Source organism: Poecilia reticulata, chromosome 6 (genome assembly GCF_904066995.2).
Source record: "Poecilia reticulata chromosome 6, P_reticulata-male-v2, whole genome shotgun sequence".
NCBI lineage: Eukaryota > Metazoa > Chordata > Actinopteri > Cyprinodontiformes > Poeciliidae > Poecilia > Poecilia reticulata.
Window position 1 is genome coordinate 23654962 of NC_088835.1, and position 19380 is coordinate 23674341.

At 37.9% G+C, this 19380-nt stretch overlaps 2 protein-coding genes across 7 annotated transcripts; one reads left to right on the forward strand and one right to left on the reverse strand.

Moving 5' to 3' along the window:
* The first annotated feature begins 2433 nt into the window (after nucleotides 1–2433).
* Nucleotides 2434–16992, forward strand: bnip2 (BCL2 interacting protein 2). 6 transcript variants are annotated; one of them, XM_017305060.2, is made up of 13 exons: nucleotides 2645–2739; nucleotides 3247–3670; nucleotides 5906–6004; nucleotides 6138–6202; nucleotides 6462–6638; nucleotides 12200–12382; nucleotides 12502–12604; nucleotides 12681–12812; nucleotides 12946–13032; nucleotides 13118–13216; nucleotides 14564–14599; nucleotides 15080–15131; nucleotides 16405–16992. In XM_017305060.2, exons 1-12 carry the CDS (start codon nucleotides 2703–2705, stop codon nucleotides 15108–15110), a joined length of 1473 nt encoding a protein of 490 aa, XP_017160549.1. In that variant the 5' UTR covers nucleotides 2645–2702; the 3' UTR covers nucleotides 15111–15131; nucleotides 16405–16992. The 6 variants fall into 6 exon arrangements, with proteins under 6 accessions (XP_081464341.1, XP_017160549.1, XP_017160548.1 ...); XM_081608215.1 differs by lacking the exons at nucleotides 2645–2739; nucleotides 15080–15131 and adding an exon at nucleotides 2434–2451; XM_017305059.2 differs by lacking the exon at nucleotides 15080–15131.
* A 563-nt stretch (nucleotides 16993–17555) lies between these two features.
* On the reverse strand, nucleotides 17556–19354 carry gcnt3 (glucosaminyl (N-acetyl) transferase 3, mucin type). The gene has a single exon (XM_008412264.3). The coding sequence runs from the start codon at nucleotides 19246–19248 to the stop codon at nucleotides 17950–17952; it is 1299 nt and encodes a 432-aa protein (XP_008410486.1). The 5' UTR covers nucleotides 19249–19354; the 3' UTR covers nucleotides 17556–17949.
* Nucleotides 19355–19380: the final 26 nt, after the last annotated feature.

Genomic DNA, 19380 nt, shown 5'->3' on the forward strand with positions numbered 1-19380 from the left:
TGCATCTGGGAATCACGAAGAGAATAGGAAAATATTAGTGTAATTATGACGATCAATGAGGAAAGGACAGCATTAAAAGTAAGGATTTTCCTCAAGACCTAATCATTTTAGCAAGCTTTTGACTCCACCTAGTGGCGACATGAAAATTCGTTCTATTTAACGGATGAAGAAAGTAAGCTGAGAATGAGATTTAAGGGTTCAGAATTCAAATAATATATTATAAACACAAAGTAATTTATTCTAAAAAATAAAATAAAATAAAAAAAATCAGATATCATGCTGAATCATCTTAAAGAAATTGTATGTAAACATACCTGAATAACTGGTTGGTTTCAGATGACAATATAGCCCATGCATGAATACTTGCATTTATCAGCAACACGATGAGAGACGATTCATGAGACAAATATAAAATCATCTGAAATACAGCGTGTACGGTTTAACAGTTTAATAAGTATTGAAGTTGTTTCATTACTGTAATGTAGCCTAGTGTGCTTAACCTTTTTAGAATACTACTCCACTACAGGACACACAAATCAATACAGAACTGGCCATATTTATTAGCAGATCTGGTAAACATATGAAAAAAATGATAAATTAATTTCAGCTTAGAGACCTATAGAAGTCAATTTCTTCTAGACACTGTCTGATAATCTGGAGAAGTTTATATATTTATAAAGACCTCTCACAGTAAGATAGTGTAAAATTTTGTACCAAAGGAAACCCAGCAGATTGAATGGAGCCAGTGACTTACAGCATTCACTCCTCCTTGGACCAGCAGGGGGCGACAGCAAATCCATCCATCCATCCATCTATCCATCCATCCATTTTCTTTACACCCTTGTCCCTTAATGGGGTCAGGAGGGTTGCTGGTGCCTATCTCCAGCTAACACGACAGCAAATCGCTTGTGTTAAGTCATTGACTTTACAGCAATCAATTATACGGAGCATGCATGTAACGACAGTGGAGAGGAAAAACTCCCATCCAACAGGATGAAACCTCCAGTAGAACCAGAACTGGGTTAAGTACCAGCAGCCAGGGGTGCCACCAGGAATCTTGGGCCCCATGAGAAAAAGATGAATTGGGTCCCCCCCTGATGTTACAATTTCTTGAGTCTATCTGACCCATAAAAGGCATCAAATCTGAAAGGCTTGCAACTGCCTTGCTTTCTACAATATTTACTGTTTGTGAACTTTACATGCAACAGTCTGCATGTTGCATGCAAGTAGGTTGCTTGCATTTTTTAAATTAGTTTTAGCTTATTGACATGTCTCTCGCAACAGTCATAGACAAAATGCAAAATGAAAATAAAGCAATCCAGACTTCTCAAAAGATGCTATGTAGTTGCATTTCATTCAAGCTGCAGTATATAACTTCAATAAAAAATATGTTTTCTCCATATTTGTTAAAGTTGTCACCATGTCATGTCAGTTTGTTGTGAGACAGATTAAAAAAATCAATCTCCTCCACCTCCTCCCTGAGCTACTATTGCTAGCTAAAGTAGTGCAGCATTCTAGCCAAAAACAACCAATCCAAACTAGAAGGAGTGTCTTAGCGCTGTCTATCAACCTCACTCAACCTCATAAATATATTGTAAAAAGAGCTAAGACACAGAGAAATCCCTATAGCCTCACTGGAATGATGCTAACTAGCTTGTCATCGAATACAGTGTCGCTCACCTTTTTCACTGGGACGGGTTAAAGGTTATGCTGGCATCGAGGTTAGAGCTGCTGCTGTCTGACTCACCTGTTGTTAAGTGTGGTAAGAAGTGCAAGGACAAGTTAAATATAAAAATATGTAGGTAACTTCTTTTTCCCATGATTCATTAGATGCTAGTGAAATGAAGGCAAACAGTAGTCTGTAGCTAAGCTAACTATGCTAAATGGTTGACAATCTCACACAGTCTACCCACCTCTATTGGAGAAAATCTGGGTTACAAATAGACACTCTTGTCTTTTTCTCTTTCTCTTTTTGTAAACCTGACTTTGTTATTTTTCTTGGCAGCATAGTAACTGCCACTGTTGTTTTTTGTTTTTCTCTTTATTGATAATAAGGGGGTTTACAAACAACCCCATGACATTTTAATTTATTCAATATGACTCTATATGTTTTATAACTGTATAGTTGATTATTATTATTATTATTATTATTATTATTATTATTATTATTATTATTATTATTATTATTATTTTGTTAATCTTTCACAAAATAAAGATTAACTGTAATTTGCCATGACATTTGATCTTTGTAAACACGGATAATCCATTATTTTATGAAAAAAGGGTAATTCGCAAAATGTGAATAACCCTGGACAACCAAGGACAACCATGGATCCTTTTCATAATATGACAGCAGTGTGTTCTTAGGCAGGGGCTTCTTCTGACCTGCTGTAACTGCTACTACTGGACATCGCTCCTGCCCAGTCATCCGTCATCACTTTGAACAAATTTGTAAGTTACATTAAGTTTCCCTTTCAGATTGATGGAGCATTTTAATATTGTAATTGAATCAATGAGATTAAATCCAGGAGAGGCTAGTCTAACATATAAATAAAGATGTACCTCTTTGAGTAAAAACAAAGCAAGAAATTGTATGTGTGAAAAGTGAAATCAGCCCTCCCCCCTCTAAACCCCCCCCCCCCCTCCAAACCCCGTCACCTATTTAATAAATGCCCACGCGCATAATATTTATTTAACCGTCCATGGTTGCAACCGTACGTCGAGGCGCCTGGAACTTTGGCAAGTTCAACTTACCGCTATTTACTAATTTTCCTGAACAATTGAATAACTGTGTACAGTAAGCGGCTGAGCATATATTCCGCTTAGAGTAGACGTTTGGTCCGAAACTTAACTGTTATTAGCCTCAGCTACCGGCTAAGTTAGCTCTACGTAGCCGAAAAAGCTAACGTGACTAACGTTTGTTAACGTCCGCAATAGAGGGGAGAGCATTGTGACTTGGAGGGAGGAAGGAAGGAAACTTGATAAGCAGGATCACTGCGTACTGCTGCTTGTGCAAAGCTAGCACACTTTCAGACGACTAGCTTCTTATTGTGACGCGTTCAGACAAGGTGATCAAATCTAAGTACACGGTGTGATATTTCGCACTGCTTAGCTTATTAGGTATGTTGATTTACAAACATGTTGGCAACGCGTCGCTTGGCTAGTTTGCGGTTTCCTAGAGCTAGTCCGTTAGCAACAAACTTCTGAAAAAGTTGCTAATCCACTTTGGCTTTTTGACTATCATAGGAAATAAAAGAAGATCGGAGTATTTTTCTGAACAAACCCCGTCTGAATCGCGTCAGCACCAAGGGAACCTAGTAAAAGGACTCATGGCATCGGACGTGAAAGAAAGTGAAGTGTTGAGGGGTGTAAGTGATACAAGTTTGAACAATAGCGACTCAGATTGTGTCACACCCAGCAGGACTGATGGGGATTTGGGAAACATACAGACATCTAGTTTCTCGTCTTCTGGAGAGTCGAGAATGGAGGGTGACCAGGATTTACAGGGTAGCTCAGCCTCAGCGTTGGAAAATCGCGAAAAATCTCGTCGAGAAAATGTGACCAAAACAAGAAGGACAACGCCAGGAAAAGTGCAAAAACAGTCTGGAGGAGGAAGCTCTGCCCCGGTTAGCCTTCCCAAGCCGCATTCACCGCCAGAAGCATCAGGAAGGTGTGTATTGATTAAACTGTTAACGTGTGTAATTTCACATCGCACCAGAATTTTAAATCAAAATAACTGGTATGCATCTTTTTAAACATTTTCGGAAGTTTGCGTTTCTTTTTTCTTCTTTTTTTTTTAAGCTAGAAATTCTTCAGTGCCAGTTAACTGTGTCGGGTGTCTTGAAAGAAAACATTTCTGTCAGGGCGCAGATCCCCTTTTAACCGTACCAATTTTTCATTATTCTGCATGTTTGTTCCTGCACGAACTTCCCCTTATTCTCGCCATTGAAAATGTAACAAAAATAGAGATATTATTAAGAAATTAAGAAAACATAAACTCGTTTAGGAAGGCCTAAAGAATTCTCAGCATGATTTAAATTCCTAAAGACGTAAGTTCAGCTCATGCAATTTATAACGAGCTTGATTCAAAACCTGTAAGAATGGTTTAGGTCATTTCTATTCTACAGTTATCATTGTTTACGATGTTTAAAATTCACCACAGCTTTGTACTCTGATCACCTGCAGAAGTAGGTTTTGTTTTTCTTGCCGCTTGTGCGCATCAGGACAAGCTGTAAGAACTTGTAAGAAATAAGTGCACTTTAAAAAAAAAAAAAAAATGTCAGATGTTCTGTGTGGGGAAAAATCCAATAGGTATTGGATTTCTAATGAAATCACAAAAACGGCACATTAGTGTGTTTGACATCTCACAGAGACAATATCTTCAGTTTAACTTCACCTTTACATTTCCATATAAATAGACATTGTGTGGTGATGTGGCTTTATGTAAGCGTAGTGTTATGATTCAAGTTTTTTTTTTTTTTACTTTCTCGTTTTTTGCAGTTTAGCTTCCTTATTTGGCTAAAGTAGCTTACGATTAGTCTTTCCACTTGGTCTGCAGTTTTCCTTTGAAAGAAGCAATTTTCCTATTTCAGCTGTTAGGTTGTGTAGAGATTATTGCCATTTCTAATCAGATACCTAAATGGGTTTATTCTGACATTAAATACCAAATCTGTGGAATTTCTGTACAAGGACAAATACATTGTTGTAGCCTATTAAAGGGGGCTCTGTATAACAGCAATACAGATTCCACATTTATCATTAGTTAGGCATATGGCTTATAAACTAAGCTCTTAGCAGAAGCTGGTAAGCTTTCAAACGGCAAAATACCTGATTAGGAGACCAGTTACAAGCTGAAGCTTTTGACTTGATGCTTAAACATGGGACTAAAAGTATATTGTACGATGATTAGCCTCACAAAGCGTCACATATGAGTATTATGGTGCTTTCTCGTGAATGTTTAGTGCTGTGGTTACTCTCCATGTATTACTTTGGAGGCTCCTGAATATTAAACAAATCTTATGATTAACCTGCCTATGCACAGCAATAATTACTTGCATTTACAATTTAATCTGTTTTATGCTTATTATGCATAGTAGGGAATCAGTTTAACACAGTGTTTCTCAACTCTGGTCCTCACCCAGAGGCCAGGGGTGGGCAGTCCTGGTCCTGGAGGGCCGGTGTCCTGCAACTCCTAGATGTCTCCCTGGCCCAACACACTTGAATCCAACAGCTGAATCACCTCCTAAGTGCAGTCAGGTTCTCCAGAGTCCTGCTAATGACCTCATTATTTGACTCTGGTGTGTTGAAGTAGAGATGCATCTAAAAGTTGCAGGAGACCCGCCCTCGAGACCTGGAGTTGCCCTCCCCTGATCTAAAACATGCAGAGCAGGTGGGCGGTGAGGACCAGGGTTGAGAAACACTGGTTTAACACATCAATTCGGTTTAAAAGAAAGCTATACAATGTAGACTTTCAAACTCGCTAATTTTCTTTGAGACCGTCAGCAGAGACGGCTGTCGGTGAGCCTGAAGGAAGGTTTAATTTACCTTAGACTTCTGTAAAAGCTAAATTAGTCCCAGTTTACTTGATGAAATGATTTTATCCTCAGTGCACCAGTGTCTTTAAAAACAGGCTCCTAGTGTCTGACTCAGTAACCCCAAAACGAACAGTGCTGTGGTATTTTGGCAAATGAGTTCAATTTTAAGGCTTCCTGACTAATCCCATTAAGACTGTATGCATCACCTTTAAAGAAAAATAACCAATTATGTCTTTACATTTTACAGATAATCTGTGGTGGCTCGCTCTTGAACTTTGCCCATTTTATTCTACAAAAGTCCTGTTTTTTAGCAATTAGATTCGGTTAACTATGAAATGTTGAATTCTTGTTTATGTCCCCCCTCCTCCAAGCAGCTTGGAGCGGCAAGAGTCAGTCGCCACTACAGAAGCTCGTCTGAGAATGGAAGGAGTTGAGCTGAAGGAAGAGTGGCAAGATGAAGACTTCCCAAGGTACTGAGATACCCAGATGCAGTATAACTCAGTATAAAATGTCTTATGCATAGTCTCTTTTGCCCACATTATGGGCAAAAATGTGAAAATCATAAAGTATTAAAGTTAAGATTATGAACTTATTTTTCATCAGGCCCCTCCCAGAGGAAGAGGAGCTTGATGAGTTTTTTTCTGGAACCTCTGAAGAGAGAGACCCTGGTAATCATAACACAGTAATGCACTTCATATTACTGTACAAATAAAAAATAATCAGAACTTTTTAAAATGTTATTTCAGATCTTTTTCTAAATCTTAAAGTTAAATCTTTGAGAACTCCTGAGTCTTACTTGGACTTTTTTCTTTTTGTTTTCTTTTCAAAATATAATTTTTTGTCATTGCATTCAAAATGAATTATTTGGTCTATTTTTAAAATGTCTGCACATATAATAGAACTACTAACAGTTGTTATCTGTCCTAGGTTATGGAGAGGACCAAAGAAAGAAGGCCAAGAAAAAACTGTCCGCTCCAGACATGAGTTTGACTCTGGACCGCAGCGAAGGTTCTCTTCTCTCTGATGAGTTGGAGGAAATTACAGATCTGGACCTGGATGACATGGAGACGCCCTCAGACAACAGCAATGAGTTTGAATGGGAAGGTAAAAAGCACTGTGTTGGTCTTATTGTTTCTTGTAACACTGATTGTTTTACTTTGCCTTATTAACAGAATGGCAAAGTAACCCCAGTATAAACATAGTGATGGAAAAAGTGATGAATTCTTGGGAACATGCATGTAGGGCTGGACGGTAAATGGATTTTATTGATTGAATTTTCAGTTTTTTGAAGATTTCAGTTTTTTCCCCCTCCTTGATTTCCATAGTTCAGAGTGTTGTCAGCCTAGCCAGGGCCTACCAGCTTGGTTGTCAAGTTGAATTCAGGTCAACTCACAGAAAAAATAATAGAAATAAAAAACAGAAAACAGAACAGAAAATAATCTACTAAAATTGAATTTAGTATGGGAAAATATCAGATTTTATATACAAGCTTCATCACAAGTGCCTACATGCATGTGAGATCCTGTTATGAGAAGCTAGACTTCAGGTTAGAAATGAGAAGCTGCCTGGTCTCGTTTTGCTAAACTTCATCTATAAACATTGTCCTTCACAGACTTTTTATGGGGTTTTTTTTGGTAGCTTTCCTCGTCAACTCTGTTTAAAATGCTGTTTGTTGTTCTTGTTCCCACATTGCTGCATTCCTCTTTCTCACTTGGAAGAGTTGTTTCCTATGTCTGCCTGGAAACAGGCTGCAGCCCAACAGCAGGTTTTTCTCTTCCTGTGGTAAGAGTTCTTGGACAGACTTCATTTATTTTTTTACAAACCACAAGTCAATCAAATCCTTTATCCCAATCATCTCTTCACTTGTTTGAATGTATTTTCTCCCACGTTATATTTCTTGCTTTTATTTTGTTTTGCTTTGTTTTTTATTTTAAATGTTCATTTTCTAAGGTACTAATGACAGTTTATCACTTCAGAAATGGTTTATTTTCAATACATTCACTATTTTGTTTTTTCTCTTTAAGTGTTTGCATTTGATTGTAAACAAATCATGTAGATTAGCGGCTCTCAACGTGGGCGGTACCACCCCACAGGGGGCGTTCAGAGGATGGCAGGGGGCGCTGGTGGAAATTTTTGCAAAAGGGGGGCTCTGGGATTCCTTTGGGGGGCGTTTGGTCGAAGGTAAACTTTACACCTTAAATGCACAACAATACTAGTTTAGACTTTGAGCAACTTGGTAAACTGTATTGTGTAACATTAAATCATGCTTGGCTGCAACTGTATCGATGGCAGCTGCTCTTCTCTTCAGTGTTTGTAGCTTATTGGCGCAGCTCCTGCTACTGGTAGCTTCACCGCATCAGTTCAGCGTTACACCGGCTGATGACGTTGCTGTGATTCACTTTGTCTGGTATTTTTGTAAATATGTTTTGGCAGTTCTGTGATTATGTCAAAGTAGCAACTTATATTAAAAAGTGTTTTATTTCCATTTGAAAGCTGCTTGATTCTATGGAAGGCTAACAGAAAGTCGCTCTTATAAACATGTTATTACTAAAATCACGATACCCTCACTTTGTATCCCTCTGAAAAATGAGCCCATTTAAATAAAGAAATCCCTCCATGGGTGATACCAAGATAGAGAGCATTCATTTTATAGTATTAACACCGGTGCTGTAAGTGGTCTGGTATGAAACGGGTGTGATAGAACAACACAGCACTTTTAAATTTCAATTATCAGAATACCAAAATTGTTTCCGTTGTTTTAAAAGTTTATATCAGTCTGCCTTTTCCCCATCGATACGCTTCCCGACCGCCCTGCACCTTAGGGGTTAAAAAAAAAACAAACAAAAAAAAACAAACAAAAAAAAAACGATGCGTACATTGCGCAAAACTCTGAAACAGGAGAAGCGGGACATAAAACGGAGCGACAAACTAGATGCGAATTATGGCACAAAAACAGAGAATCCGACGCTGAACAGTGAAAAATCAACACATGATGTGAAACACATGACGATTAGGCGGCGCAGCAGGTGATGAGTGAAGATTACTTGTGGTGAGCGTCAATAAAGGATAAAATAAATCTAGCAACAGGAAAGAAACTAAAGTGGACATAGCAATAAACCAAGAGAGGATAATATTAATCAAAGGAAACTAAATGGAAATGAATGAAGAACAAAATGCAAGAATAAACTAAGAAACTAAAGTAAATACGGAGGAATAAACTGGTATGGCAAGACCTTTCGAGCAATACTTAATACTGAGGAATGTATGGCAAGAATAAACACACTATTTCCAGATAAAAGGTAAAATAATATTGTTGAAGTGCCATGGGTTTGCTGAGACCATATCTAATACTGAGAATAAATATATCTTACAAACCATAACAGTAAAGAACTTATTACTTATTTATGTTTTTAATTAGATTTGATATATTTATTTCTTCAATATTATTTTTCATGTCAGTGTTAATGTCATGAGGCTGATGACTCCATGACACTTTCAATTTGACTCATTAGGATTTGATTAAGAACCAGATTTGTTCTTTGAAATTTCTGACTAGTAAAACTATTAATCTATAAATCAATAGTCAGGTCTATATAAAGATATAATCCATGTTTCTGTCTCATATTTGTATGGCATTAAAAGGACCTGGAACTTTTGTTTTCCAATGAAAGCTCTGGTTTGCACATTAAATGCCATGAGGGTGAAGTTTTATGGATGATACTCTGATGTCCCATTCCCCTGAAGGCAGCACAGAGCTGCACCACCAAAACTCACAGAAACACTGAAGAGAAGAAGAGTTATGATTAATGTAGTTACAGTTCTCTCTAGGCCTGTCGCGATAAACGATAAATCAATTAATCGGACGATAAATTAAACCTATCGACCTCATTTTAATTATCGTCTTTATCGTCTCTTCCTGCCTTTTTTCTTTCTGTTGATGACACTGAAAGAAGAAAGGCTCAGCTCCGGTGCTCTCCACTGACCCTCCCTTCCTCATTTCCTTAGTCTAATGTCCAGCGCACACTACACGAGTTGTCGGCCCATTTTCAAACCCTGAGACCACACATTAGCCGACAGAAATCCTAGGTATAACGGTTCGATCGGGTTTGTCGTGCCGTGTGGTGTCCAGACACATGGGCACAAAATAATGGCTACAAGTCCAGTTAACTAATTTTAAAATTCGGCATTAATCAATGCTTTATTAGAATTTACCTGTGATGCATGTGGCTAGAGTCAGCGTAACGTCCTGACTGAATGAAAAGCATTATAACCTATTTATGTCACGTTAATGAAGAACAGCTTACCGGGTTTATCAACTGAGGTAGCACTTTGGCTCCAACTCCTCTCCTTGTCATTTCTATATTCTGTGCACGAAACGTTGAATAAACATTAATGTTGTTTCCACAAATCCAATCCAATGTCCGCCTTCCGTAATTTCCCCTCAGAAAGTGCGGAGGAGAATCTGCGCTTTCTGATTGGCTACCTGTCGCATTCAACGGGCTGCGTTAAGCTCCCAGTCGGGGAAAACCCCTGATTTAGATCGGAGCGGCCACGACGATCTACCGTAACCCACCACACACTGCAGGATGATCGGTTAGATTGGCCAACGATCTAAGATTGTCATAAGGGGGAAATGGGGGCAAAAAATGGTGTAGTGTGAACTACTGCATTAGGTAGTCGGATGTGTCCGTTTTCTCTATTTAAATCTAGTGATTACTGAAGGGCAATATAGTATACAGACTTCATAATCTGCACTCTTTTGGTTGAATGCAGTATTTATTTTCCCTTTGACTTTATGTTGTTTAGTTTTTATTCAAGTACGCTTTTTGTTAATGGAGACTGAGAATCCATTTTATTTTTGTTTTTGGTTGTTTTGTTTATATAGTTTATCAGTTCCAGTGTAACGTGTTCTTTTGAAAATAAGGTGTATATATCAGGAAATCGCATGTATTATTAGTCATTTCCATTTGACCTCGGTGTCAAAAGGTCTTGAAACAATATTATTGTTTATCGCAATAATTTTTTAGACAATTAATCGTCCAGCAAAATTACTTATCGTGACAGGCCTAGTTCTATCCATGTTTTAATGTTGCAGAGCTCAGTCGTTTTGCAAATAGTTCAAAGTGTAAACTGGCATTGTTGTACATCTTTTATCTGGTCATTTTGTGGAATATTTAACAACTAGAAAATGGCAAAGAATAAGAATATTTTTTCCACTCTGATTGGCTGCTCTTAGGCCTACCGATTTTAAGTTGAATGTTCATTGCATTATTCGTAGACACTTGTGAAAATGATTTCTATTCACATGGCTTTTTTGTTCTCTGGGAAATTATTTTTGATGATGAATACAGAAACTAGCATAAAAATCAAAACATTTACAATAGTGATAGTAATATTAATTATAAAATAATAGTCAGTCCAAAGTAGCCTACAAATTCTTTGGTGGGGGGCTGTGGGGGACCTGGATAAAGGCTAGGGGGGCGCTGGGCCGAAAAAGGTTGAGAAACACTGCTGTAGATAATGCAATGAACATAGCTCTTCTCTTACTGGAAAATGTGGACCAGATTAGAACACAAATCAATACTGAAATTTTAAATTTGGTTTATATTGCAGATGGGTGCACTGTATAAACATTCCCATACAAGTGTTTCAGTTGAATTTGTGTAGTTTGACTTTGTGGTAATCTAAATACTTGTCTCAATGTTGAAACACTGTGCAGCAATAGATGTACAAAATACACACAGAAGTACCTAGGGTGTTTCTGGGAAGAACAATTCAGTGCAATCAGGTGTTTACATACAGTTATATTGCATTATTTTTTTTTTTTTCACACTGTCTGAAATTAAATCAGACAGAACAGGTTTGTCACGATAACTTTTGCTGGACAATAAATTGTCCCACAAGTTATTGCAATAAACAGTGATGTTTTGAGTTACAAGTAATGTTTACAGCATAAAAATGCAAGCACACCCTCTCAAACATCAATAAACTTTAATTTTTAAAGAACATTTAAACCTGGAACTTGGTTAGGGACATTTTTTAGTTTTGGTTGCTTTAGCAGAATATTCCTGCCACTGACCTCTCAGTAGTTTGTAGTAATTCTGGCTCATTCCTCCCAACAGAACGGCTGTAACTGAGTCAGTTTTGCAGGCAGCTGTGAAACACACTCTTTTATGTCCTACCCACAAATTTTCCCACAAATGTTCCATGAAACTAAGATTGCAGCATTATAAAGTGATATTCGTACCCTCCAAATATCACTTTATAACTATTTTGATGGTAGTGAAAGAAAATATGTAGTTTGCTCTTCTACAGAGTATGTAAATATCTTACTTTATTTAGTGTTTGTCAATTTTCGTTGTCATGTGATGTTTTGTATGCGTTAAGAAAAAAAAAAAAGATATTTTTTTCTTCTTCCTAATGAAAGGCCTGGAAAGTGATAATGAACTGCAGCTATGATTGTTGGAATTTAATCTGAGAGCAAAGCATGTTGTCAAGATACAGATGATCAACTGGATGTAATTGGAGCATGAGGAAAATAATCTAAAGATTTGAATGTATACTTGATGAAAAATGCTCTGATTTTAATCACACAAATCATCGGATGGCTTAATTTATATGTTTGCTAAAATATATATTTAGCTCAATTAAATTTTTTCTTTCAGATGATCTTCCAAAACCAAAAACCACAGAAATACTACAGAAAACTGTCGATTCAGTCCAGGAATATTCAGCCTCAGAGGAGCGGGAAGAAGGACGACGATGGAGGATTTTCCGTTTTGGAGATCAAGATCACAGAGTGGACATGAAGGCCATTGAACCTTACAAGAAAGTCATCAGCCATGGGGGTCGGTGTAATCTTATTGCCATGCACAAAAGCACAATGACTTGAGTTCCATGGATTTAGTATTCCAAATTTTCTCAATTTATTATAAACATTTCTCCGTCTTTGACATGTTGTCTACAGGTTATTACGGAGACGGTTTGAATGCCATCATTGTGTTTGCTGTTTGCTTCATGCCTGAGAGCGGTCAACCAAACTACAGATACATCATGGATAATTTATTCAAGTAAGAGTGTGCGAATTAATTGGGATATTACAGCCGACATTTGAAACAATTACTTAACGTGCGATTTCTTCTCCAGGTATGTCATTGGCACACTGGAGCTGCTGGTTGCGGAGAATTACATGATTGTGTATTTGAATGGGGCAACATCTCGGAAAAAGATGCCAGCTGTTGGCTGGCTCAGAAAGTGCTACCAGCAGATCGATCGCAGGTAATTCAGCACAATTCTAAAAAAGACGCCGTTGTCATAAGTAGAATAGAGATGTCACCATTTTCATTTAGTCCACTTAGGAGACTATGGTTAATTTGAGCTTTCTTAACATCTGACTGGTATCTTTGTATAGGTTACGGAAAAATCTAAAATCGCTGATAATTGTCCACCCCTCCTGGTTCATTCGTACCCTGCTGGCACTCACAAAACCCTTTATAAGGTATGTTGCGGGTATAAATATTAGGAAAATTGAAATGATTAATGCAAAAATATTTGTTTTGTGCCATTTCTGTTTCCTTCTGCAGCTCCAAGTTTTCTCAGAAAGTCAAGTATGTGTACAGCTTGAAAGACCTTGCTGAGCTTGTCCCTATGGAGTACGTGGCCATACCAGAATGTATCAAACAGTGAGTATTCAACACATGAACGGCGTTCGGTTTAGGTTTTCCAGTTACATTTATAACTGTATGAAGGTTGAATTCTCACTCTTTCAGTAGAAACAAAATACAGGAGAGGGTATGGGGTGCCAAATCTTCAACAGTTGCTTGAAGATGGATAGGGTTACCCTCTGCACAAATAATGGTTGTCCTGACAACAGATTGTCCCACCTGAGCTGAGTCTTTACAGCTCCTCCAGTGCTACCATGAGCCTCTTGGCCGCTTCTCTAAATATTGCTCTCCTTCTCCACAACTTTCTCCCTGACTTGTCTGATGTGTTCGTTGGTCTTCATGATGCTGTTTGATAAACATTATAAAATAATCCAGCTGTATTTACACTGGGATCAAAGTAGATGAGACTGGTTCTGTTTCTGGTAAGTCCACTTGTGAAGGCAGGAAGGATTTTATTTTGCGTTATACACATGCAGAGCCAACCTTCAACTTTATTTGTAAAAGAAAATCATGGATTGTTTCCTTTCACTTAAAAATCACAACTTTGTGTTGTTCTATCACAAAACTCAACAAAGTTTGTAATCCTTGAATGAAAAAAGTGGAAGAAGGCAGCTGTACATGCACCGCCAATACAAAGTGTTGAATTGCATTTTGTTTGTTCGCTACACAACATCAGCATGTCCTAGTCTCTCAAAGGCAATCTCCGACTGCTTCCGAAGTGTTGAATTTCTGTTTCTTTTTGCTACACTGTTACATTCCTCTTTGTAGCCATCACTCACTTTTACACTTTCCTCAGACTTGTAGAGTAAAACCGTCTAGTTCATTTTTAAAATATGTTGTAAGACGTTAAAAAAAGATGGAACTAAGCTATGATAAAAAGCGCTTTTAGCCTGCACCGTCAGCACACAGTTGCCAGTTATCAATATATTTTCTTTTACGTCAACAGTTAGCTGGTTCCGCTTCAGTTTACAATACGGCACTTCGAAGGATTGTTGTCTGATGCCCATCATTGAAAAATCATGATCTGCATTAATGTAGATATTGGCTTCAAATTAGAGCAAGCATTTAGTTCACGGAATTTTTTAGCATTGGGATGAAATCTAAGCTCCAACAGCCTAGATCTGTCATAAGACGTTTTAGGTCTGGGGAGAAAAATAATAAAAAAATATATAATGTGTTTATACAATAGGAAAGATATTGTGAATAGATGAAACGCACGTCGACTTCATGTTTGTCTCCACTCTTTTAAAAAGATACTGCTCAAAAACTCGGAGAATCTCTGAACATTCTGCAGGTTTTGTTCTGTTGTTGGTGTTCGTTGTCTACATTTTCTCTGCTTAAACCAGTTTTCCTGCCCCTCTTAAGGTTTGACGCCGAAAAAAATAGGAAAAGCAATAAAAGGTATTTGCTCTTTGACCAAGGGTCAGTTTCTGCATCCTTTTGTATTTCGTGAAACTAACAATAAATTGATCAGATAGCTTGCAGAAACACACCAAGACACCTATTCTCTTAAAGGAAAGAATCTCCTCTGCAAATCTCAACTGATGTGATTTAAATTCCAAATAAACAGACTGAATGACTGTCTGCTCATTAAAATAGGTGGCTTGGTGAATGTTTAACCAGCTAAATTCTTGTCTGAGCCAGCAATGTAAAGTTAGCAGCATAATTTTATTATGCAGTTTTTTTTATTATCATTTACAAATATTGTCAATCTTTACATTTTGCGTAAGGCTTTTTGCATTTCAGAATATGCACTTTCTTACCCAGTTCAGAAAGTAATGTAACAACTTTAAACAGTTTATAGGAAAATAACTGTACACAGATTTTCTTGATGTCACATTTACTGGTACTTATTTCTTGTTTAAAAAAAAAAAATAAAAGGAAAAAAAGCCCAAAAAGCAAACGGGTTTAGAGTTGCCGCAGTTTATATTTGGTAAGTATTTTTTATTTTTTTTGTCCAAGTTAGTGCCACAAGGAACTAGTTTGTCCCCGTCATTGTGGTTCGTGTGGTTGCACTGTTGCACATTAACCGTGTCCTCACATGGTTGTCAGTAAGTGGCCCTCACTGAACGCCCAGCTTGTTCACGCTCACAGCTTTCTGCATGACTCACTCCCTGCACTCCTGCTCCCCACTGATGTTTTGGTAAATGGATCGTTTGTCAGCTTTCCTCTTGCACTCGTAAATGTACTGCTCTTTCCTGATAAGTGATTAATGGTTCAGCTGCTGCTGTGATTAGTATAATTGATTGAAAAGTATAACATTTAACTGTAAAGGACAGAGGAGTTTTCAGTTTATAACCTGTGAAAACAAAAGTTCTTGTGAGGAGTTGCACATTACGAACTTCTTAACATTAAGATTAACAGGCTCCTAGAAATATTAAGGACTCATGCACATTTCTCCAATTCCTTCATTTTCTGTTACGTTGAAAATGACCACCTCTATCAAAAATCCTGCAGCTTTGCCCTATTTTAATTTGGAATGAAATTGTGATAAGTCCAAATCTGAATCAGTAGGTCAGACCTCACCCGAAATTGGCCTGATCGATACACAACAGCTAAAATCCATTTGAGAGGCATAAAGTGCATTGATTTGATTTACCGCACTTTACAACAAACTGGAAGATGGATGTCCAGTAAATGCATAGATTGGTCCTTAAACGACACTTTGTGTTCTCAAAGGAAATTAAAACATTGTCATGTACACTTGGTATTGACTTTCTAGGGGAACTGAAATTTATATATATATATATATATATATATTTTTTTTTTTTTTTTTTTTTGGGGAAAGATATGTAAAAAGAGGTATGATTTGAACATTTTCTAAATGTGCATCTTTAGGTCAAGCCAAAAAAAAAAATCAATTGACCAGCAATGGCCTAAAATGTGTTTTTGAAAGTCCAATCTGGCTTGAACCACCACCTTGTAACAAGCTGCATATGGACAAATTATTGAATTTTAAAACGGAGATCTCAATGGACTCTGGCTTATTTTTTTTGGGGGGGGTGAAGAATTTTCCTACTGGTTTTGTTGAGAATTTAGACAGGATTTTTATTTTTCTTACATTCATCCCAGTCTGAACACATTTCAGGGTGTGATTCCCAAAAAGTTCTATTTTTAGAAGCCATTGTTGTAAGCTGATCCTGATTGATTGCATTGATATCTCCCCAGACTCATAGCTGTCTTCTGACTTCTGAATGTTTCTGCAGAGTTGACCAGGAAATATCCGGGAAGGTGGAGATGGCTGCTGCTGCTGTTCCTGAGTGACCACTTCACAGCGCCACATGAGGAGGAGTTTCAATCTCTCCAACTCCTGTCTTCATGTTATGCTCAAATTTACAGACATTTTTTTTTTCTGCACCTAGAGAGCATTTTTTAGTCTATGCTGTTACATTTTCAGACATTTTGCTGTATTTTTTTTTTCTTATCAAACAACCTAACCCTTATAACTTTGCCCACATTTGCTGTTCGAAATATTGTAATTTGCCTTTTAGTCCCCTATGTTAAGTCACGCCTGTTTTCGGTTTTAGTTAAATCCTCACTATTTAACACTTTATTACAAGTGGTTGCTGCATGTTCTGCTTTGTTACATTGAAATATATATTTATATTCAAGGTGTTAAAGGAGAGAAATTTAATATATTTTTATGAACTGATTTTTAAACTGCAATTTATAGGTGTCAAACACAGAGTTTCATTTTATGTAAAGTGTTGGCAGCACCTTTTTCCACTGTTCATTGCTGATGTTCTGTTAAAATTTCACCTGGGGAAAATAAAGCTTTATTTTGTTGGCCTTCACTGGGATGTGCCTTCTGTTTGTTTGAAAGAGAGCCTGAAGCAAATTAGATTAAATATCCATGTATACAGGGTTTGTGGAAAATTGAGAAGTACATTTGTCATAAAAGGTGTTGCATTTTATTCAGTTGTGTCTTACATACTGTATGTACACTCTTTTGTTTAATGCTTATTCTGTTAACCAGTTTCTTCTCGACGTGGTCAAGAAGCAATCAGACTGTGTAAATTGTACATTATGCACTTTTAGCTCATAAAGTTTATAATAGGGTTTTTCCTAAAAACAGATTTTAATTTACTAACATGCTGTCCAAGCCCCAATTATGATTAATATATAAAGTAAGATGACAATGGTGAGGTTACCAACTTGTGTCCAGCTTGCATGCTAGAGTGACCAAATGTCAGCTTATTAAATCAGCTTTACAAACTGTTAAAGGTGATTTTATAATTCATGTAGGACTTCAATCTATTAGAAGAAAAAAAGTTAAAAACTATATTCATACACAGTTGTGGAATTCCAAAAATGTTTACCACTTTGGAGATTCTTGTAGATATTACCACAAATTAAATCCACAAAATGTACAGATTTTATTGAAATCAAAGATTTAGAACATTGCATAAGAAACTGAATACCATTCTGACACAATTAAAATAAATATGTACACCTGTGCACTGCTAGTAAGCTAGCAGCAGGAAGCAAATGCATTTTATTTGCCTACAAAAAAGACAAATTTGCACATCAAACACATTACAGATAACATTACAACTGCAAGAAAATGTTATTTTAACAGCCAGTATTAAAAAAAAAAACACTTCTTATTTTTGACATTTCACTGATGCCGACCTTGTACGTTTACTCGGGGGGGGTCATCGCCCTGTCAGATGTTCTATTGCAATTAAAGTACGAAGCTTCTCAAACTTCACCTGCTCCATGTGAAAAGAGAACTATATACATTTTGGATTCTACAAGAGGTTTTGATATTGCAGAGAACCCAGGGGGTCATGACCCAAAGCTTTGAAGCGCAGAACTGACTCCAAACACCTGATGGAAATGTCATCGACTTCTGGGTCAAACTTATTTGCAAAGAGGTGCTGCTGTCTCAGGAGCCACAGGAGGTCGCCGGCGCCGTACACACACACGGCTCTCCTGTAGGTCCCCATACATGGATAGTACGGAGCTCCTTTTTTCACGTCTCCTGTTAAATAAGACCACTTGACAGCTCGGGCAAGAGCCATCATGTCCGACGTGTCATATTTGCTGTTTGGGGGCATTGATCCAGGAACCGAGGACATCCTCTGCAGGGTGGCCCACATGTGTTCGTCTGGACTGTATGTGTCTTTTTCCCACTCCATGAATTTCTGAACCTCTCCGTTCTGCATCAAGTATTTCACAAAGGCCCTAGAGACCACAAAGTAGGCTGCGCTTCCTGAGAACATTGGGCTGCTGATGGGCGGCGGGCTTTTTCTCATGTCTGTTCTGATGACGCCGTTGGCGACATTGTGGTGGTACTGCCAGCGACCTTTCTTGGAGACACTGGTGACTTCAGTTTCCATGCTGTTCCTCCCATTGAGGACTTTCAGAGCCATCACCATCTCCCTGTTGGTTTTGATGGGAAAGTCTGTCCCACAGGTATTCAGAAGGTATTTCCACTGAACTTCAGAGTGCAGCAGATCTTTCATGCAGTTCAGATCAGCCTGTACTCTGGACCATGAAGCATACACAACACTTTCTAATTTACTGGCTACAAAAACATTGGGAAAGCAGGAAACTATTTCCTTCACAGCCCTGTGAAAAGACAGGGAAGACTTCTGGTCAATATGGATGCAGTAGATGTTCTGTGGAGCATAAATAGATCGTAGGAGTCGTTCAAACATCTCTATCTTCTTGTGGATCACCATGGAGTATGCAATGGGAAAATTTAGCTCCTCCTCACTTAAAGGCACTGTAACGAAGCCTCTGTTCTCAATATAAGCTGCACAATCCTTTGTTGCATTAATGTAGAAATCCTCAGAAAGAGTTGTTTTCTTAGTCCTGGACGCTAGAAGCTCTTCTACTTCAGCCTTGGTGCCCTCTACGTCTCCAGTGATGATGGCTAAACAGGCAGGTAGGTCAACGGAAAACTGCTCCGGGATATGAAATTGAGAGGGCGAACTTCTATTAATGGTGGTTTCCCAAAAAACAAAGGAAAGGAACAAACAAGTCAGGCTGAGAAAGGTGGTCCACAAAGAAATCCACCTTTTCTGGAGCTTTGTGTAAGTCATCTCTTTGCTCACAGGCGACAGGGCAGGTGATCTCTCATCAATGCAGTTTCCAATTTGAAGGAGATTCTGTGGTACTTTATCATCCCTTTGTGGAGGTGTGTCCGATAAGAGGGCGGACTGACTAACGCTGCA

What these genes read in the sequence shown, in the direction of transcription:
- bnip2 (XM_017305059.2), top strand. Translation starts at nt 2,703, where the DNA reads ATGGTTGCAACCGTACGTCGAGGCGCCTGGAACTTTG. An exon ending in CAAGATGAAGACTTCCCAAG is followed by an intron (nt 6,005 to 6,137) that starts GTACTGAGATAC and finishes ATTTTTCATCAG; the next exon opens with GCCCCTCCCAGAGGAAGAGG. An exon ending in CAATGAGTTTGAATGGGAAG is followed by an intron (nt 6,639 to 12,199) that starts GTAAAAAGCACT and finishes TTTTTCTTTCAG; the next exon opens with ATGATCTTCCAAAACCAAAA.
- gcnt3 (XM_008412264.3), bottom strand. Translation starts at nt 19,248, where the DNA reads ATGACTTACACAAAGCTCCAGAAAAGGTGGATTTCTTTGTGGACCACC.